The 23,580-nt window shown below is 33.7% G+C and overlaps 1 protein-coding gene across 3 annotated transcripts; it reads right to left on the bottom strand.

Moving 5' to 3' along the window:
• Positions 1 to 77: 77 nt before the first annotated feature.
• LOC102680738 (protocadherin-like wing polarity protein stan) lies at positions 78 to 23,453 on the bottom strand. 3 transcript variants are annotated; one of them, XM_006611247.2, is made up of 15 exons: positions 23,065 to 23,452; positions 12,488 to 13,065; positions 11,226 to 11,922; positions 9,892 to 10,748; positions 8,687 to 9,527; positions 4,269 to 8,187; positions 3,808 to 4,174; positions 3,505 to 3,720; positions 2,846 to 3,418; positions 2,334 to 2,760; positions 2,020 to 2,257; positions 1,624 to 1,941; positions 976 to 1,549; positions 848 to 854; positions 78 to 733 (listed from the first exon to the last, which is right to left on the bottom strand). In XM_006611247.2, the coding sequence occupies exons 2-15, from the start codon at positions 12,928 to 12,930 to the stop codon at positions 722 to 724; spliced, it is 9,489 nt and encodes a 3,162-aa protein (XP_006611310.1). In that variant the 5' UTR covers positions 12,931 to 13,065; positions 23,065 to 23,452; the 3' UTR covers positions 78 to 721. The 3 variants fall into 3 exon arrangements, with proteins under 3 accessions (XP_006611310.1, XP_031364247.1, XP_006611308.1); XM_006611245.2 differs by lacking the exon at positions 848 to 854 and having other exon boundaries at positions 703 to 733; positions 23,065 to 23,453; XM_031508387.1 differs by lacking the exons at positions 848 to 854; positions 23,065 to 23,452 and having other exon boundaries at positions 12,488 to 12,930.
• Between the last annotated feature and the right edge of the window lie 127 nt (positions 23,454 to 23,580).

The following is a 23,580-nucleotide window of genomic DNA, read 5'->3' as shown; positions in this document are numbered from 1 at the left end:
TGTGCGAATACCATAATATTGAAACAACTTGAAGAAAAATGAATAATAAACAGGATAGAGAATTCTCAATCGCTAGATGAAGGATATATATAAATTATGTATTTTGTCACATTTTTTTCATATAAATATATACAAAACTATGAAAATTGCGCCGCAAAGTTGTACGCTTCTTCCATGGCATGTATAAAATATAATATGTAAATTTCTTTAAAAAAAAAAAAGAATGAAAAAGAAAGGAAATAGAACCTAAATATATGAAATGGAATTGGAATGTATACATTGCACAATACTGAGTTTAGAAATTAAGGTACTAGAAAAGTAATATTAATTACATGAATAATGGAAATGAACTAGAGATCATTTGTCTTCCGACTATCCGATATCACTGATCAATATCGCAATAATCAATGAAGAAATCGAAAAAAAAAATCACTTCAGAACCGAAACTGGAATCACACAAAACGAAATATCGACAAGCGTATGCATATAGATACGTACAGGCACTCACACATACATACTAATCAATATGGCTAAATTTGTAAGTACAGTCATGGCCGCTCTTAAAATATATCTTAGAGTTGTTATCGCTCTAAGAAATATATATATATCTATATATATATATATATATATATTTTAATCATTTAAATTTTAAGCTAATAATACGTTATATTACTTTGTACGGTGTTTGTAGCACGGAGACCATCATACTGACGTTTCCGCATTAGTATCCTTCCTAAAACAAGATAAATCAGACATAAATTACATTACGTTAATTTAATGTGACTTTTATTTATTTGCAAAGTAACAAACTTTCATTGATGTATTTAGCATTTCTATAAACGGTTACCTCTTCACTAATTATCCAGAGTAAGCGTAAATTATAAAGTTAATGCAGTTAATTAAATTATATACGTATGTATATCGATTTATTGTGATAGCAATTTTTTTTTTTAAATACAGATATATCATACTTACTCGGTCTCTGTGATAGTTTGTTCATATTGCTGTTGCTGCTGTCGAAGTGCAGCCAATTCATTGCTATGTTGTAAATCGTGGGTCAATGAACTAGACAATATTCTACCACTCATTGGTAGAATATATTCCGGTGAATCTTCTAGCACAGTAGGTGTTATTTTACCACGCTTTAAGCTACCGTATCTTTCCGACCCGCTTAGGTTATCGTGTTGAGAGCCATGTAGACTTTGTCCTCTCTTTAAGCTTCCATACCTTTCTGAACCACTCATATTTTCATGATTAGAATTTTGTGAATGATGACTCATGCTAGACGCGAGAATGCGGGAAGACATAGGTAGCATGTACGGAGTAGGCGAGACAGTGTGATCTTCTTCAGCAGTATATGGAAACAAATATTTTTCTCCCAAATGATGAAGTTTTTCTTCGCCTTCCGAATAATTTTCATCCGGTTGACTTTTTTGAGGTGAATTCATGTCAGGATAAGGCAGTGGATTGGGACTGGAAGTTTTATTCGAGGCCATTTCATTATCGGATATGGTACCTCCAGACCATTGGCTTCCGCGTACGTCCATTGCTAGAAATAAAAAAATTATCCAAATTTGATTTCATATAATTTTAAATGTATGAAATTCTAAAGTTTAAATTTACCGTTTGATGATAAATATGCTTCTGGTAACTGTGAACTCCATCTAGGTGCGTAAATGGGTTTGATATTTGGAAATAATTCCGTATTTGAGCAAAGTATATTTAAATGTTCAGTAGGATTACTATGTATATTAGGCAAATAACTGTGCGTGACAGATTGCTGTGTCGAGACACCCATATTTCTATGCGATCTCGACGTGACATCTTCCTCATCAGAGCTATGTGAACTCGCAAGATCTAAACTTCGTCCTCCACCTTCAGCTTGGGATCCATCTGAATCCGATTCGGAATCTCTACGTTGATTCCTTGGTTCTGTCGTTTCTATTATATACATTGATAAATTGTATTGTTTATTAGGAAATAAATCATTTAACGTTGAATTTAATACGAATAAAATACCTTGTCTGGAATGTAATGTCGATCGATGACTCCTAGAAGATAAATAGGGATCTCTATCACTATTGTAATTACTCGTGGATGTTGATGTATGCCTTAAATGTGTATCACTACGATAAGGGCTGGACCCAGTTTTATTTGTACTTCGTGAAGTTGTACTACTCGTCGAAACTCCTACATGAACTCTTCTACACACCGATTCTGCTCCACTATATGTTGACGAATATGCCAATGCAGATCGCTGTAATATTATTCATCAAAAAAGTTAATATTTCCACTCTTCATTTAATAGAATGAGATATAATTATTTGACATACCGAATGACCGTTTACATTTTGACTACTACTTCCATTTCCCATACTTCCTTCCAATAAAGGTGTCTTTTTCCCAATACATCTTAATAGGCTTAAATATAGATTTCTTCGTACTCTGCCATTAATAAAGCAATAACCAATCAAACTAAATGATGCATGTACAACGACTGCTATACTGAGCAGGTACGATAATGTTGGCGAATTTTCAGAGGCATTGAGGACTGTTAATGTCCATGTAGTTCCAAGTAAAGGTAATGAAGCTACGGATAACCAGAGTAACGTTCTTAAATTTCCAAAACCCATGATGTGTTCTTTCAATGTAAAAGCTGCTCGTATCGACATAACGAGAATACAAAAATTCACAAAGATTGCTAAGCAAATCGGTCCTATTAAAGACCAAATCACAGTTTCATAAATTGATAACCAACAACTGAAATAAAAATAAATTTTTGTCATTAATAACGTTTTCTTGTTAAAATATAAATGTTAAATAAAAAAATTTAAAATATACGAACAAATAAAAATTCCCATACTGATCGGCTCTAACGCCGATAGTCAGTCCAACTATGATAGCTGGAGCACCATATCCCATGGCATAATAAAATCTCATTTGTCCATGATTTACATCTCGCATTTCAGTCAGCATTCGATAGAGATGAATGGAGTCTACTAAAGTCCATGAGAATGTACTTAACCAAGCATAATGTAGACCAATTGCCGTCAATTTACATGGAAATTCATTCGAGACTAGAGGACTTCTAGCTTTGAGTGCAATCAAATAGAGCACTTCAGCAAAGAAAACACACATTACCAAATTTTTATGAATACTATTTGAATTTGTGCCGCCACCTCGTATCAAAGCCAAAATAAGTAAAGCGGATAACAGCAAGGGTAAAGCAAGCATAAATGCACTGTAACTCGTTACATCTTCTAATAAAGATGGTTCGGGGACGTATTCTGGATCGAGTACATCCGTCAATATTGCAAAAGTGGATAATTGGAAACAGGAACAATTTACAATCGTTCCAAAAGACAAAGTATCATCTTCACTCTCCGTAGTACAACCCATACGACTCCATTCACCCACTCTGAAATATATAAAAAAAATTCAAAATGAAATAATAAAATGAAATCAAAAATCAATATCTAAATAAAATGCATATTTTAATAATACCCTCTAGCTGTACTCCAATGCACACATTGTGGATTAGTTCTAGTCTTAATATCGTCTTTTTCGCTGAGCCAAAGACTAATTTGAACAGGAGATTGTAAGGGAATTCCAGTCAAAGACATGTAACCGTCATTGGAAGGAACTAAAACGGATACCGTTATGACTGGCGAACCTACCGCTACTTCTACGCCCCATCTAACTGTCACAGAATCGTCAAATCTATAAAAATTTTAATCAGTATTATATTTTTATAATGTGTTTAGTACAATTTCAAGGAATAAAAAAAAATGTAATTATTTTTTATACCTCTGAGGCAATAGGGCACCTAATTGCTTATATTGCACATAACTCAACACAGCCTTTCGATTCACCAAACTTTTCTTAACATTTAATTCACCTTGCATTAAAGTTTTAATGCCTAATATATCAAGAGGCACTCTTATTTTAGAATATGGATCGAATCTATTCGGATCGGCCATATAATTATTATATTTTGGGAAAGTAATTGACGGGCCGAAATGAGCAGGCGAGGACAGAAACGCAGAAGTGTCGGGTAACACAACTTTCTGGTCCGCTTCAGTTGGCCTTGCTGTAGATGCAGATGGGTCTTCTGTATATTCTGCTGTTTCATAACCGAACAAACTCTCTGAAGTTACTATATCCAGACCTAGTACTAAAAAAAATAAGTCGTTTAAACTTATTATAATTATAAGTAGATCATAATTATAAATACTATCAATACTTAAAAAGATATTTATTTTGCTTACCTACATTAATATCGACTATTTCAAAAGGATTTGTGAAAGTATCGTGTTGAGACGCAGTCAAGGTTTTCAAATAATTTCCCATTGCATTCAAGACTTTGTCAGGTGTATCACCGTTAAGAGTCTCGATCCTTGACCACTTTTCCAAATATTTGCTTTTTAAAATATTGCTAGCAATTCCAACTAGATAAGAGACATAATCCTTATCTTGACTATGAGTCAAATTTAATCCAACCAAACTCTCTTCATATTGTAACAAAGCCACTAACAAAGATTCAGCGACCAGCAAATCGGCTCCATACAATTCTTTGGTCACATTCACTGCTCTATATACATCTTTTGCTATCTTCACAGCGACGTAAGTATTCAAAGTCAATTCTTTCGTTTCTAACGCAGCTAATTGATGTCTTTGCTCGATAAAGGCTTCCGAGGTACAATTGAAGAGATCAGGTTCTTGCCAGCCACCAAGTTTATCGTCACAAGACCTGGAAGTCTTTCCTTCAGCCATATCGGGACAATCCTCTACAGCGATCATTCCAAATTTTGTCCTCGGCCACCATAATCCTTCGGAATAAGACCTAGGGCATCCATCGTACACTACCTCACAACCACGAAGCGTCACCTCGGCATATGGATTAGGACATGCTGTACAAGATCGTCCAATGACCCCGACTCGACATCGACACTGTCCGGTCTCGGTGTCGCAACGAGGACCAAAGCTTCCAGTTGCGTAACACTCGCAAGGAATGCATTCTTTTTTACCAGAAGGTTGATAATGATTCTCCTTGCAATAGCATTCGCCTGTAGTTTTGTTGCAGGCAGGATCATAACCTTTAGACTCGTCGCAATGACAAGGTCCGCAAACCGGCGAACCCCACCAAGTAGCTGGACAGGGTTGATCAGCCTTGATTTCACAGTAATTTCCAGAATATTCAGGCGAATTGCATTCGCATCGATATCCTCTACGGGACGTCGTATCTTCGATACAAGCGCCAGTGTTGTTGCAAGGATTCAAATCGCAAACACGTTCACAGTTACGTCCTACCCGCCCGGTTGCGCAAACGCACTCGCCTGCCTTCCACTTAGGCACACAGATCGATGCTTCTGGACAGTCTACATTGCACTCAGCCTCTGAACTACAGCCAGTCGCGACGTTCTCCTGAACAGTTGGTCGCAGCAACACGCTCTGATTACTGCCGATACGTATATCCTGGAGACACCCGTCGAAATATGGTAACTCGATGTTCATCGACTGTTCCGGCCCACCGACCAGGATTCTACCTATGTACAAACCCTGTAATTTGGCTGGTAACGAGGACAATATGGGTCGGCTGCGATAATCGATATCCAAGGAAACATGACCACTCTGCCACACTATCTCCACTCTGTGCCACTCACCGTCGGCAATGTCGTTCAACGTTTGTATGATATCCGCACCATCTAATAAGGCGACCAATTTACCCTCTCGGATTTCAATCAGTGCGGAACTGTTCTGACCAATTTGCACGCTCATGACGAAAGCTTGCTTCGATCGAGTTCTCAGGCTAAGAGCCGTTAACCAAGGCAGTTGAATGGGTCTCAATAAAGGGTTGAAGCTGATCATTCCGTCTCCGTGAAAGTTCCACGGTTTGCCAACCTCGTCGGCACAGGTAGGTCCAGCAAAATTTTCTTCGCACTCGCAAACGAATCCGGCCCATATTTCTCGACATTTCCCGTTATTCTTGCATGGCGAAGACGAGCAAAACGAAACTTTCTCTGGACAACCAGAGTTGGTGCCGTTATCAGCTACGAAAGAATTCAGGTCGATAAAAATATGATCAATGTAGAGGTCGCTAACACAACCGACGAAGTCTTTGTTTCTGATGCGAAAGCTAGACGGTATAGCGGGTAGACCACCTAATTGCAGAGGCCCTGTTAAATCTAAGAACCGATGGCAAGTCTCGGTCACGATGCTGCAACGTTCCTCCAACACTTGTTCGCTTCTCCCAGCGCAGGACCATTTTGTACCCAATCTATCGCCGTACTCCAAGGCTAGAGCGACGTCACAATTGTCCAGAGAGATGGTCACTGTTTTATTTATATAAGAAACTTCAACTTCATGCCACTGTCCATCGGAAACACCGCCAGGTATGCTCGCGCTCGTCCGCGTGATCTCATCACCGAGAGAAAAGCTAAATTGTACCTCGGAATCGATTATTTCTAGAGCTATAAAATCGTGTTTCTCATTGTATCGCCCGTTGTAAAGCAGAAGACCGTTTGCTGCCTCGGTGGCGAATCTCAATTTGATTTGCAGTCTGTGCCTCTGCCTTAAAGATGCAAACGTGAGAAACGTTGCCGGTCCAAAACTACGGGCTTTTAGCTCACAGAGAGGCGTCACGTTTTCCAAAGTCGTTACCGGACATCCTTCGCAAGTGAAACCGCCCGTGGTTTTCATGGTACACTGAGAACCACCTTTACAAATTTCTGGGGCGCAAGAATCCTTATCCAACGAGATCTCACAATTTTCTCCTGCAAATTCCGGGCCGCAGGAACACGCGTATCCGCCTTCTCTTCTGTAACAAGTACCACCATTTATGCATGGATTCGAGTAACATAAATTGACTTCTGTGTCGCACAAGTACGACTCTTTACTGCCGGTGAAACCTCTGGCACATCTGCACGCAAACGTTGTTACAGGATATATTGGTCTAAACAATACGGTATCGCTGCTTGCGAATCCAGAAGCGTTTCCAAATTTTAAAACTGTTAAACATTCTTCGAAATTCAAACAAGGTTCCCTTACGCAAAGATTGTCATCGAACGGTAATACTGTGACTGTAGCCAATCTTGCTAGTATGCCTCGATTCAAGTAAACACGTTCTTGAAGGAATTGCGGACTATAAAATTCGTCCGTCACGCCTGGCTCGACTTTGCGCGCGGAAAAGCTCACGTTCAAAATTTTTCCGTTCACATTGGCGTCCTCCTGTATGCTGAACAGAAAGATATTTTCCCTGGGACATGGTATAATTGCCGCCAAACCGTCCAGGAAGTATCCTAACAAAGGGCTGAGGAAAGCTTCTGCGGTCATATCGTCCAATCTAACTGTGATAGAGTTAAGGAGCATCTTGTCGGTGATTAAACGTACTGAGAGAGTCATCGTGGCCTTGACCTCATTGATACCATCCGTAACGGACACCTCCATCGTTGCAACTCGTGGCACGTTCGTGTTCAATTGCGGTGATAAACGGATTTCGCCAGTCGTTCTGTTCAAGTCGATCAAATTGGCATTGTTTCCAGCCAGTATAGTGTACGTTAACTTATCCGTAACGTCTGCATCGATAGCAGGTATCTTGCCTATAGGGGCGGTGGGGAAGAAATCTTTGAAATTGTTAAATATGATTTGAAAGTCTTTCAACACGGGCGCGTTGTCGTTCACATCGGTCACTAGTATCTGAACTAGAGCGTCAGATCTCAAAGGAGGGGAAGCGGCACGCACAACTAACTCAAACTTTTTCTTTGGCGACTCGTAGTCCAATTCTTCGAGCGTGATCAATTCTGCACGATCTGCGCCTGGCCTGATATTCAGGGCGAAACTGTTTGAATCTTCACCTCCTATCACGGAATACTGCACAACGGCATTTGGTCCTTCATCCGGATCGTGAGCATAAATTTCACCGACGGTTGATCCTATCGGTGAATTCTCTGCTATGTAAAGAATGATCTTGTCGTTTTCGAAAGCGGGTGGCGAATCGTTCACGTCTTCTATTTTAATGGTTACTGGTACAACGGTAGAAAGAGAAGGAGATCCTCGATCCATTGCAACCGCTTTCAACATATATTTTGCAACGGATTCTCTGTCTAGTGGTTTTGCTGTCCTGATTATTCCTGTCGTTGAATCTACAGCAAAAGCGCCATCGCCATCATCTTCTAAAGCATATCTCACCTAAAATAGTGATACAGTTAAATATATTATACAATAGAATTAATATAGATGTACAATTATATATATTAGTATAATAATACAATTAAATATATTGTACAATAGAATTACTATAGATGTACAATTATATATATTAGTATAACAATACAATTAAATATATTGTACAATAGAATTACTATAGATGCACTGTAGAATTATAAAACATTTTTAGATATTTTTCTATTTTTATTATTATAATTAGTAATTTTTATTATTATAATTAAATATATTATACTATAGAATGTACTATAGAATTATAAAACATTTTTAGATATTTTTCTATTTTTATTATTATAATTAAATATATTATACAATAGAATTACTATAGAATGTACTATAGAATTATAAAACATTTTTAGATATTTTTCTATTTTTATTATCTAGAAATAAAAGATGTATATTTTATACCAAAATGATAATATATTCTGTATATTGCTGTCAGGATTTATGAAAGTGATCTTACCCTGCCATTGAGATCAGTATCCGCATCGGTTGCAGAAACTCTCAGAACACTAGTACCAACCAAAACATCTTCCGGAATAGATCCTTGATATTGAGGAGCCTCGAAAACAGGAGCGTTATCGTTCACATCTGTAACGGATATCTCCACGTCGGTGGTATCCGACAAAGGTGGCACCCCTCCATCCCTCGCAGTAACAGTTAACAAATAAGCAGGTACAAGTTCACGATCGAGTGGTCGGGTAGTCGTGATGGCGCCAGTTTGGGGATTTATAATAAATTCGGACGCTGTCTGATCTCCATTATCCGTATCCAAACTATAAGTGACTTGTGCATTTTTTCCAACATCCGAATCAGTCGCGCTAACAACCAGAACTGTTGTGCCAATAGGTGCATCCTCGAAGACGGAAACGGAATAGGGTGCATTCTCAAATACAGGTGAAAAATTATTCGCATCCGAAATATTCACGTAAACAAGAGCAGTGTCGGTTCTACCACCGCTATCCGAGGCAGTCACAGTTAAAACGAATCTTTTTTCTTGTTTATAATCAAGCGGTTGAGCTATTGTTATCAAACCTCTTCCATTTTGAGACGCGATCGCGAATCGACCTCTAGTGTTGCCCGCGGTAATTTCGTAGTGTATCCTAGCATCCTCATCGGGATCGGTTGCTGTGACAGAAGTAACCGGAGTGCCTGGCGGATCATCTTCGGAAACAACGGATTCGTAATTTTTAGGATCGAAATAGGGATCATTATCGTTCACATCGGTCACGGTGAGTATTACAGTAGCGCTAGCAGATTTTGATATTTCGCCCGAGTCTGCAGCAATCACGGTGAATTGGTATCTAAAATAAAATAAAATATCTAATTAATTTGACTTTTATAATTATTAGATGGAATAAAAAAAAAGAAAGCAAGATTTATTAAAATTATGTTAAACAGGATTTATTTAATTTGTTTAGATTAGATGTAAATTATTTTTTTTTTACTGCAAATAATTGAGGTTATTCTGAATTTAAACAAAATATAAATATTCGTTCAAATATATAAAAATAATAATATAATAAATATTTTTGTATATATTTTGAAAATTAAAATTCAGAATAATAATCTTAATAATTTAAAAATATCGAAATTATAAGATTCATTCATAAACAATTATCAAAATAACTTTAATTTTACGCTTATTTTCTTCTAAAATTTAAATACCTAGAACATTGTTCACGATCAAGTTGTTTTGTCGTATAAAGCCATCCAGTCTCCGTATTGACAGTTATGGGAAAATTTTCCGTAGAAGCACCTGTGAAATCTCGAGCTCCAATAGTATATTTTATTTGAGCATTCGCGCCTTCATCAGCATCATACGCTTGTATTCTCAGGATCGAATATCCTACAGGCACATTCTCGGAAACAGATTCTTGAAAATGACTGGTGTAAAATCGTGGAGCATTATCATTAACGTCTCCCACGTGTACCAACAGTTGCGTGGTGTTTGATCTAGCTGGTGAACCACCGTCTTGTGCACGTATTACTATTTTGTAACTCCTTGTAGACTCGTAGTCGAGAGGTTTAACGAGGGCAACGTCACCGACCATGGAGTCTATCGAAAAGGTATTCTGAGTATTTCCACCAATTATGGCGTATCGAACAGCCGCGTTGTTCCCCGAATCAGCGTCTGTCGCGCGTATACGCGCTATCACTGGATTCGCCGTGTAATCCAAGTCCTCTGGTATCCAAGCAGAATAAGTACGCTCAGTGAATTGAGGGTAATTATCATTATCGTCCAGCACACGGACCACCAATGTTGCATTTGCGGTTTTTCGCGCGGATGGTGGCGTCGCCTGATCGGACACGCTCAGAATAACCGTGTACACTTCAGTTTTTTCCCTGTCAAGAGGCGTACGTGTCGTGACCACACCGGTTCTCGGATCTATCCTGAAGATCAAGGCATCCTCGGTATTCGCAGTTCCACTGTTACTAGTCGTAGATAAGATGGAATATTCAACCTCGGCGTTTCTGCCAGCATCCTGATCTGTAGCTTTCACTGTGACAACCGTCGAACCTACCTGTTAAAAAAGAATTTAAATATAATAATGTAATAGTAACGATTTGTTCAGAATTTCTAGAACGCATTTCTCACAATCAAATTTTCTAAATAGTATCTGGAATAATGTATGCGTGTTTATTCATTTAGATAACGCGATGTCAGATCGTTTGTTATTTCCAAAAGTTGTCTTTTAACAATCAAATACTAAATCTCAAACTATACGGTTTATAAGGTAATAATTAATTATTTAAGGTTGAATTTAAAGAATAAAGCACATCAAGTAGATAAATCGAAAAAATTGAAAAATGATACAACCATGTTTTTATAAGTTGATAGTCTATATATTGAAGGATACTTCAGACATAATTAATTATAAATAACGATATTTTTTATAAAATTTTATAAAAAATAGTTTATTGTTATTTGGCTAAAATTCAGTTTCCACTTTCTTTCGATATTCACTTGATATTTCTTAATAATATTACTAATAATATACCGGTACGCCCTCTCTGATGGAAGCTTCTTCTTCTGGCCACTCGAAACTGGGGGCGTGATCATTCGTATCCAGAACGTTAACTTGCAATGTAGTGGTACCTGTCCTCGGAGGAAACGAGTCATCGACGGCGAGTACCCGAAAGTAATGAACATCTACGCTTTCTCTGTCTAATCTGGCTCGCGTAGTAACTCTTCCTGTGACAGGATCCAATACTAGCAGCGCTTGTGATCGTGCATCGAGCAGAGAACTCATTGAATAACGAACTGTTCCACCTTCTGGGTCTCTGGCCCGAACAGATGTTACGTACACGCCAGGTTCTTTCTCTTCTTCAACGACTGCGACGTATAGGGATTGTTCAAAATAGGGAGACTGATTTTTCAATTCCCTTCGAACTCGTCGACCTAGATCCGTATCGTCCAATTGACGGTGATGAAAAACGATCTTGAGACGATGTTCGGCATCGGTTAACCGTGATTCCATTCCGCATCTTAGATTCATTGATACAGACACTTTCCAAAGAGGATCCACTAGACATTGTTCCGTTGCTGAAACTAAATCTCCTGCTGCACCTTCGATCAAAAACCTAGGATCCGCTACACCACCCCATCTGGTTTCGCACTCTTTCAAAGCCGTCTGAGGAAGGAAATCTCGTAACGCCGCGACTAATTGTGATGTTCTAAGACAAACTTCGGTGAACCTGCAGATAAGGAAAACAATTTTAATACACTGTGAATTGCACTATGTGAATTTTATTGCAGTAAATATTATTTTACTCTCGTCTTTAAATTATAAAATTTGTTCGATTGTTCAATAAAATCCTTGTGATAGAAGAAAGAATTTATATATCATCTTTCAACTCAAATATGTCCCTTATTCATAGTTTTTAATATAATATTTTTCAATACATACAAGACTCAAAAAAAGAAATGATTTAGTTATGTTTACTATATCGAATTTGTATTCAAAACTATAAAAATGAAATAAAGAAAATCATATAAAACTATTTGCAATCTAAATTAATAGTCAATCTTTAAAAAATCTCGACAATTATAAAACATCGATAATTTAGTTCTCAACGAATCTTAACCTCATCATATGTCAACGTAATCATATCTCATGTAAAAAATTAATTATAAAAATGAAGAGAAAGCTCGCATGACAGTTAATAAGAATTCGACTAATTATCCAAACTTATCTAAATGAACATCAGCTACGGATAATTTCCCTTTGTTTCTCGTCACGAATAAAAAAAGAACATTCACCTCTCGGTGCTGGGCATAGCGTACGAGGCTAATGTCTCTGCCGTCCATCCTCTGGTAGCAGCCAGATCTCGGTTCTCCCCACCACAACCTGTGATCAGGATCCTAAGTGGCAAGCTATAATAGTCGATCGTTGGTCTGCCTAGTCTGCTACTGGTCGAATCCACGTAAAAGGTGAAGATTCGTGGATATTGAAGGCCGTCGCAGCTCAATGGCCGCGCTAGTGTGACACGGCCGGTGTGAGGATGCACCTTGAGTAGTTTTCTTGCGAACCAGGCGGTTCGTTCGCTCGAGACCTCATACTTTCGACGGCCACCCAGTTGTGGTACACCTGCCTCGAAGACTACACTACCGGCGGGTGTGTTCGAAGACACCACCGCCAGGTACGCATCTGTTAGGGTCCAAAAGACCGCGAGCAGTGGAACAATCCATTTCCATCTCTCCATGGCAGTCACCCTCTTAGAATAACCGCTTCTTCTTCTCGTGTTTTGCCCTCCCGGTCAAGTGTCCCATTGTTGCAATTCTTTTTTTGTTCGCCCGATTCAATAGAAACTTGTTGTATATATTGTTCGGTCTTCCATCTGCGAAAAAGAAATATTTTTTTTTTAGTTATATTCTTTTTACTTTTACACTTGTCTATTAACATGTTCATTTCTATCTGATTTGAAACAATGACGTCGCAAATTAGATAATGCGCGCGCAAATCTAACATGGCGCACAATTTCAAAAATGATGAAAGATAATTACAAACTCTCAAAAAATCTTTAATAATTTATAACAAATATATTATGATAATTAATTGATTAATTAATTAATAAATGATAATTCTATAATTTAATGACTGTTTCCAATTTCAATTTTAACTACACTAAATTTAAAAATTAAATTTATTATATCAACTTTTTTAAATTTATTTTAAAAAATAAGATGTTTAATAAAAGGAGCTAAATATTTAAAACTGAGAATTTTGTTATTATTGCTGGCACTTTGGACATTTGCTAAAATTAAGAAAAAAAGAAAAAATTATCTGGCTAATTATTTCGTTTTTTATTTTGAATTAATTAGAATTTAAATTTGTTAAAAAATAATTTCATGCTTTATGATAATTTGAAGGAATATAATTAAAAATATTCCATAGCATATTGAATGCTTTTCGTTTGATACAACCAAATTTATTTTAACGTGTAATCAGAAAAGCGAAAAAAACTATTTATTAATTCAAAGATCGCAATCTTGAATAAAAAGCAGAAAGCCGAATTCGACAATTTGCTTAATATATTTTAGATAAAATGATCATAAATATGGTAAACGATCAAATTCAAAAATTGTTGAATAATTCATTTTATATACAGAATGTTAATATATTCATTACGTTTGCAGAATCGATATATAATTTAGTACATAAATTTATAATAGTAGAGTTGAAAGAAGAGAATTTTTAAATACATTTCTTTTCATAGAAAATATAAGAAATTTCTGCTTTATTGTTTCTTTTTTATTTTTTTATTTTCGTTTAAAAAAATGATAAAATAAATAAATAAAATAAAACAAGATCTCAAATTGTCTAATTACATTTTAAAGTTTTAAAGTTATATAGAAATGATAATTAATCAGAACGAATCCTAAGTTTTTGTTTTTCTCTCATTCTATTCGTAGAGTGGAAAAAAACGTGTCTAATTCTGCCGTTTTCTTGCACCGAATATCTTTCGCGAGTGTGAGAATGCAATACCCACGGTAAAACGTGGGAACGACGATTTCCGTCCGTTTCACCCTTCTCGTTCCTATGTTCGTTCCCTTCTATGGAAAATTCGTTGACCCTGTCTTTCATTTAACGCATCAACCACTGATTCTCTGTGAAAGACCGATTTTCTACATGTTGAATGATAGATTTTACGTACATTCGTTCTCTCGTGTCACGTCATCGAGTAATGCAATCAGAATTGCCACTTTTCCGATTCTAATTTTCAACGTGAATCTTCATTTGAATCATAATTTAATAAACAACGATATATCATAATGTTTCCCGTTTATAGTCCTCTTAATGATGATGTAGTTCAAGGAAATAAGTGCAATCAAGAGAGAAATTGATATCTTTTTTATATTCTCTATTTTTTCACGAATAAATTAATAATCATAAATATTCATGAATTTATTAATAATTTAAATATATAAATATATAAAAATGCTTATTAATATGTAAAAAAACATATAATATCTAAAATAAAATACATATTATTAAAATGATGATTTATATATATTCTATATTATATATTTTAATAATAATATAGAATAAAATTATAAATTCCAAATAAATTGAATAATTTCACATTATTATAGATAAGAGATGATAATAATCATAAATATAAATTCATTTTAAATTTTCTTTAAATATCAGAATGATTTTTTTTTAATCTCAATTTGAGATGCCAAGTAAACTTAATAGTTTCATGTGTAACATCAAATTTTCATGATTCTGTGATTTTTATTACTTTATTTTTATTTATATATCTCTACCTTCGAACAAAACATTGTGCAATCTCGAAGGGTATAATTGAAACAGCTGTTTCTCTGGCAAAAAAGAAGAAACTCTTAAAAGGCTGTCTTTCGTTGCTTCTATTTCTCATCTTTCAAGATCGTTTAACGTTTGTACATAATACATACTGTTTTAATCCTCTCAAGATTAGCTATCTCAAGATAATTTTTGCAAGCATTCATAGGTTGTTATATATTATAATATATTTATATTTATAATTATATATTATAATATATATTATAATATATTATAATATATTTATTAATAATATATAATATATTATATATGAAATCTATTTATATAAATCTATTGCAACTAATGTATTGGGAGATTACACAAATGTTATCAAAATTTTACTAAATATAAAATTGTTTGATATTTTTTTACAAATATCTATAAATAATTTTAAAAAATAATTTTAAATCGATCAATGCAATAATTAAAAATTAACAATTACTTACAAAGTAATGATAATGATTCTTTTTAATTTTACATATATTAATTCCATAATAATTCTTTTTCTTTCATTTTTAATTGATTAAAAATTAAAATAATAAGATAATTAAAGATTTATTAAATCGAAACCAGTTGCCATAATTGATAAAAAGTATACAAGATGATGAATTCTTTGAGAAAGTATGTCGGTCACGGAAGCAAAAGAAAAAGTTGTAACAAAACATTCTTGCAACAAATACCGCGTAACAGTTATACGAAATTGCATTTGTTTCGGTATGTAGTTCGATTTGTTCCTAGAAAGCGAATCAAATAATCCCTATACTATTATGTATTTGAATTAATCAAGGACAAATACTGGAAATTCAAGGTCGTCACACTTCAAACTCTCCATAAAATTTAAAAGTGAATTTGTTTTATATAATGACTTCTTAATATCACATTAATTTCCAGTTTCACCTGTAAATACTAGATATTTGAAACAAGAATTATTTCCAAACTATCAATTATCCAATTCAAATGGATTATTTTCTTTAAACTGTATTCATTTCTTCAAAATAATTTCTCAAAGCATTGCATCTAATTTTTATTTTATTCATAGGATTCTTAGCAGTATAAATAAATATTTTTCTTATTTCATCAATCTTTCATTTCATTTTACAGCTTTTTTTTATTTTTGAATAATATTCAATTTTAATTCATAGAATTTTTTCTAACATGTAATTTCATAAATATTAAAAGAAATATCTTTCAATTTATATTTAAATATGTAATAAATAATGTAACACCAAAAAATATCCTATTGAAAAAATTTCTTAATCGAAAATCATAATCTTTAAAAACAGAAAAATTAATATAAATTTAATAACCAGGATATTACATCAATTTTTATGATAAACCTATACATACGATATTATGTAACTACTATGACACAGAAAAGTTGAAATCGTTATAAAAATAATATTATTTTCTTTTATACAAGTTTCTTGCATACGAATTGATAATTATTCTCAGAAATATTTAACTACCTAATGTAAATTTTTTTGGTTCTGCTTCAGCAAGTATTAATAAAAAATAGTGTATAAAAAATTATAACTGCAACACATTTAAAAATGCGCAAAGTAATGCGTGGCGTAAAAGACAACCATCTGCAATGAGCATCTTCTTCGTTTCGTTTGTTTTATTGCAATAGAGAATTACCGGTCCTCAAGATCATGGGACTAGTTGACCGTAGCAAGAGCGCAAGATAGGTCTCTCGTGGCATCGGCTCGTGATCCTCCTTCCCCGGAGGCTAGCCGATCCGGTTTGACCAATCCAAACGGATGGTGCATCAGCACGAACCAATCGAACCACTGCTTGCACAACCAGCTATGAGCAGGTAGACAACGAACACGGTCCAGCCAACTCGCCTTCAGAACAAAACGATCGAAACCAAAGAAAAAAAAAAAAGAACGAGTCGAGAGATGGCCAGGGACGCGATGCTTTGTTCTTTTTCTATGCGATGCATGACCTTTCTTCCGTTGCCGTGATGATACTTGATTCGATTCCTAATTTCATAACTTTACCACTTATTTCGCATTCTCCAATATTTATATGTTATAATAATGATTGTTATTTGAATCAAAATGTCTTGCCTAATTGACAATAAGCCCTATTCAATATCTCGAGTTCAACATAACCTAAACAAGTGAGATCCTATTTACATATGCTGAGAAAACATTATAAGTCCATTTTTTAAAAGATAAAATTCGATGTTTTATCATAACGTATATTCGTATTCTGCAATAATATTTGCATATTAATATTACTGTACATTTTTTCTTCGTCCATGATTATCTAGGAATTTTTATAAACTCATAAAAATCGATGCGTAATCAATGTGTCACGAAAATATCTACTCTGCCAATTCTATGGAACGAAATTATAAATTGTCCTGTTAAAGTGGAGAGAATTCACGAATCATCAAAATGCTTCGAAATTACTTTACGAGTTTATGGTAATGTGTAGGATGAAAACAATTCGAAGATCGTTAAGATGTAAAAATAAAATTTCAAGATATCCTCTCTAATAATTTCTAGCTGTTCCTATCTTTTCTCGCCATTATTAATATAGTTTCACTAAAGGAAATACCAATTGATGCAATATCAATTGATTTGCATAATCAATTGATGCAACTCCTACATATGTGTCAAATACTATTTTCTCCAATTTAATTTAAAATTTATTTAATTTTTTTTTAAATTTTTATAGTACTTTAATAGATAAATAAAAAATAATAATTTTAATCTCAGGAATTTATGAAATTAAATTTAAAATAATTTTTAAAGATTATTTCATCCACCATAATGATTTTAATCTATTCAATAAAAAAAGAATCCTTAGTATATCACATATATCTAAAACTATTTTTTTCAACTAAAAGTAAAGTTGGTAATTATAAATGGATATATATAATCCATTAAGGATTATTAAATACCATTAAATATTATAAACATAAAAAATTAAGAAAAACATATAAAATAAAAACTTTGTATACTCTAAAACAAAATTTACAATTGGTTAAAAATTTATTTCGAATGAAATGATTCTACTTCGAAATTGAAATAAGCTCCGTGATAATATTCCGTTGGACAACGCTATATATTCTTGTATTCCACGCTCGTTCTTGCTCACACGTCACCGACTCTTAAATTCCGGTTAACCGTCTAGTGGAAAATGCGCGATAACGATAACATCTTTTCGCCTGAGATTTCTACTCCATATACTCGTGTTCTTTAACTATGTACGATTAATTGTCCATGATGTTTCGCATTAGAGCAAAGTGTCCATGTTCCTGCTGGTTACCCACTCAAAATGATTGTAGATTCCTTTAGTTTCTACGAGAAAGGATTATTAATTATACGAAAGATGTGGCACAATGACCAGGCCTGGAATTCGAACCTACCAATTATCCTCGGACGCTCGTCTTCTCTTCTAATGATGGGTACGTTTACAAACGAATAGCTTCTCAGAAAACATAGATAAGCCCTCAAGACTCGAGAATAGCCTATCTACATTTGTATGTTAAATTGTAGTCGCAACCTTTCGTTATCTTCCAAATAACCAAATAAATCACTATTCGATTTCTTTTTTAATGAAGATATAAACTGTAAAGTTAACTCTTCTTTTTCTTTGTAGTTTCTCTATGAAAATAAAAATAAAAATAGTTTTAAGTTTAAAAATACATTAATTTAAAAGTTACCTAACCTAACTTAATCTAACCTAATCTAATCGATATATATATATATAAATTTTGTTTTTATTAAGTATATATAAAAAAATACAAAAAGAGATTAAAAAAAAATGATATATCAAAACGAATTTTAATAAATTCCAATCAAATTTATTTTTATCCTTTCCAGGAATTAACGATCCAATTTAGTTTCTTTTGCCGCGCGTCTTTCCGCCAGATTATGAGCTAAATGTTTTTTGTACGACTACAGTAGAAATTTCTATCAAGATTTCTTCATCTAGACAGCTTAGCAAAATTTAATATTTTATCGATTACATCGATTTTAACATTTATAATTATTTATTAAATCTTTTATAATTTTTTAAAATTTATAATCGAATTATAATTACAAAAAAAAATAATTACATAAATTAAAAAATTAGTCATCAAAAAAATTATGATTAATTTAATTGTATAATTAATAATTATTATGACGAAATTATCAATGTAAAAAAATTGAAAAAAATGACTACTTTAATCGTTAATCGCAATTAATAAACAAAAATTTAATTGTAATTGATAATCATTAATTTTTGACTCTTATACAGCTCTTTTAAATAAAAATTATTAATGAAAAAAGATAACTTATTTATCGATGTAAATAAAAAACAGAAAAATCACCTTCCCTGTTTCGAACCGAAGAATCATCCATTCGTTTTAAATGAACCTTAGAGTTTTGTTTTTTCACACGTGTCGAAAAGATTACACGATATCATTGTCGTTTTGATTATCGCTTTTTACGCGATTTTTGACATACATCTTATACATTTTCGTATAAAATACATCTTCTCCAATCATCTTAACCTTACTTTGTGGCCTACGATTACATATGGTATTCGAATAGACATGTGTTGAAGATTGGCCAAAATTAGGGAAGAGTTATTTTCTTGAGAAAGAACCGGCCCAACTCGATTCGTGATTGACTGGATTTTTGGTCCAAACCATCGAGAGAAGCAAATTTTTGTTTTTTCTTCAGACTTGTCTTCGTTTATCTGCCGCTTGACGAATGAACATGCGAGGAACGCCACATACCTATTACAATAACCGGTGTACACGGTTCCGTTCAAGGTTGCAAGAACGAAGCAAGCACAAGATCATGCTGAAAACTCGGCATGTTACTTCGTTACCCTTTAATTGACAATGGAACTAACGCTATAATCTAGTCGCTTTACTTGAATTTAATACGTACATATTGTATATTATACAATTAACCTCAAAAATATCTAACATCTTGTTATTTATTATTATCTTTAATTTGTAATATATTATTTAAATTTTTGATGTATTTCTTTGATCTCTCTGAAATTTTAACATTTTTTGAATAGAAATTCAATTAGAAATATTTTTTATTTAGTAAAATAATATATTAAAAATTCAATAATTTTATAATTTAAAATTTTGTTTTATCTCGTATGATTCAAAAATTTTAAAATGAAAAAAAATTGAATTTTTAAGGGTTAATTTCACTTTCTTAAAATAATAAATAAAAAATAAATAATAAAAAAAATTGCTCTATACATAATTTACAATATTTTATATAAAACAAAATTTTTGTTGATTTTAATGACTCAATTTGAGTTGTAATTGTATATTCATCCATACAATTCTGCATAAATTGTATTTTCGATCTTTTCTGCTAACATATTTAAGAGTAAAACTCTCGAGAATTATTTTTCACTTTTGAGAAGTTCAATATTTCTCGTAAATAAACATTGAAAATGATTGTCCTATAATAAAATTACTTTTGAATAATAAAAACCATTATTGAAGAGTCATTCTCAACGCAGAATTCTTCAGCAAAGTAATATAGTTTTACTTTCAAATCTATTCACATTTTTCTTTGAACGTATCGTATAACGAAAGTAAAATGTCAATAATGATTCATCAAAATCGCAAGTCAGAATCAAAAGAGCAATCTGAAATATAATAAATTTCTTAATATTATGGAATTTTTTTATATTAAAATAATAACGAATTCTTTTGAAAATATTAATGAAAATTAAATATATAAATTCTACAAATTCAAGGAGCTTACAATAACAACCGTTAGAGTAGTGTATGCGAATCCATATTCGCGTAACGGTGCGCGGTAAAATCGAAAAAGGATAAAGTGTAGACCGGCTACTACATCGTTGAAGATAGTATAGCGTGGCTCATTGATTTCTCAGCAGACACGTTGAACGTCTTTTCTTCGAACTCTAATAATTGATCACGGACCAATGGCGAGAGAAGATCTCCTGCGAAAAAAAGATCCATAATCCTATTTGATTAATTGTAAGGGGAATCACGTCCAGTCGACACGAATGTCCGGAGAAAATAATTCAAGTTACTATGCGCGGATAAATCCAGGATTTAAATCGTGACTGTGTTACGATACCATCTTTCCAGTCATGCTAGTTGTGCACGTTTCGGTTTATTTGAAAATTAATGCCACTTTTGCATTTCTTCGCTTTCTTACCTTAGCCTTTCGCTTGATTATAAATACAGTATATTATAAATACCTGTAGCCTGAATCGGCTTTATTTTAATTTACAAATATCTATTGCATCTAATATTGTTTTCTTTCATTGTTATCGTGAAAAATAAATGCGGGAGATTTTTATACATTATTTATTGAATTTTTAAGAAATTCTAAATTTTAAATTCAAAATATAGGATCAAATCTTTTCAAAAATAATCATTGCCTTCATTGCAATTGATTATTTTATCTTGTTTGTGATTCATTTCTAAAAAGTTATATGATTTTATTTTTATAAAATATAAAAGTTTATGAACGTAATATTAAAGAAAATTTCAAGATATCTAATTTACTGTATCGATGCAAATGTAGTATGGTGCGAAGATAGTTGCAGATAAAAATCTTACGGAAGAACGCTCAATTTTATGGAACCTGTTCCCACCGTAGCTCCCTCAAACGGGTTTAGTTAGGTGCATACATTTCACGCTTGTATATGTGCACGACCGTCTTTAAAGATCGTAAATTAACGTTCTGTTCTTACGACTGTGCGGGACATCCAAAAATTCGTAAGTATCTTAATTATATTCCCACACTAAATCCCGTGACGATAACTTCGATATGTGTTTATTTCTTAATTTCATCAACGATCAACAACCGTGTTGAACTTTTCGATGCTATCTTCAATTTTTTTATTTCCACCGGTTTCTCTCTAATAATACTATTTCAAACTGTAACGATTGAATAGAAAAATATTTTAGAATTCTTTAGAAATTAATGTAATTTTCGAGCTCTCAATTGAAAAAATTGATTACAAATAAAAAAGATCGATCGAATATTTAGTTTGGTTTAGGGTGACAAGAAATGAAAAGCTTGAAAAAGCAACTTCAATTTAAACGTAGCAAACTCCTTTACACAATCGAGACGAATCGACGAACCAAGTCGAGTTTACTCGAGCCACAATACAAGAAGAGAGGGTGAAAGAGAAAAGTCATCTTTCTCTCCTTCTCCCTCGCAATCAGGGGTGAGTGACTCACGTTCCGCAGCTTCGACGCCGACAGTCGGGACGCTTACCCTCCAAATATTGATTCGCCAGCTCAGAGAAACGAGGCTGCTAACCCTCCACGCATCGGCGTATCTAAATTTTTCTAACACCAGAGCATTTCTTGGCTTCTTATTCACCCTGGGTCTTCATCTACTCACGTTACAACTTTCTCCTCTTATCAAAAACGCTTCGATACATTCGATTTTGTATAATTTATTTTTGCGCTTCTTCATCGCGTGCCTATTTGCGTATTTACGTACGTCAAAGCGCCAAGAAAGACCACTAGACGCCAATGTGTTAAATCGATCAAACGCATTCATACATTATTGCGCGTCGAATATACGTAGCTAGAATACGGGAAGCGCTTGGAAAAATAATAGAAAAACTACTACAGGCTAATTGTATGTGTAAATGTTAAGAATTTTCTACTAGATACATAGAAATACATGGATAGATCGCGCCTTTTCTATTCTTTCTTTTTCTCTCTTCCTTTCTCTCTGAGGATGAATTTCGAAATAACAGAAACGACGTGAATTGCATTCTTATTATTAGAAAGAATTTTTTTGAATTAAAAGAAAAAATTAAATGTAAAGAGTTAAAATAAGAATTGTGTGTGATAAGATGAAAAAAAATATTTTTATTTATCAAGACACGGAAAGGATTCTAGGCAAAGGTAGAAAACTTATCTCGTTATCCTAGCAATTAATAAAGCATTTTTCCGTGAGAATGTATCGATACAAAAAATGCCGGCACATATATCTTTTGCGTCCGTGCACAGATAAAAAATGAAATGTCGACGAACATATTCAAAAAGGTCACTCACCGTCCCGCCAAGGTCGTCGCAGTTTTATCACATCGCAAGTCACACCCAATCTTGTCGATTTTTAATATTTCTCGACACTTTTTCCTCGCAAGCACGCGAAATTCGATGAGAAATGGATCTACACATACATACGTTGTGAAACACTGTGTCCCGAGATCACGAAGAACGACGTGCACGCACTTCAGCTGCTCTCGGCAGCGTCGCGACTACTACCAAACTACCATACACGCACGAACCAATCTTATGTGCGAACGTAGTAGAGGGCGACTACCTGCGACCGTGTATCTCGACATTGAGCGACGATCAAACGACCAAGATCTCCGTACCGGCGTACTGATCCGCGGTTAAATGTTGTACATTCTTTTTTCTACACTTTTTTTTATTCTGATTCAAAACTGTCAAACTATTTTTGAAATCAGAACGAAAAAAAGTTTTTTTTACTGAAGATCAAATAAAAAATAATAAAAATAAATCGATTATCATTTCTGAACTTGATATTATTATCTAAAAATCTTT

This window comes from Apis dorsata, unplaced genomic scaffold (assembly GCF_000469605.1).
Source record: "Apis dorsata unplaced genomic scaffold, Apis dorsata 1.3 scaffold_85, whole genome shotgun sequence".
NCBI lineage: Eukaryota > Metazoa > Arthropoda > Insecta > Hymenoptera > Apidae > Apis > Apis dorsata.
This window is presented reverse-complemented; position numbering and strand designations above follow the sequence as displayed.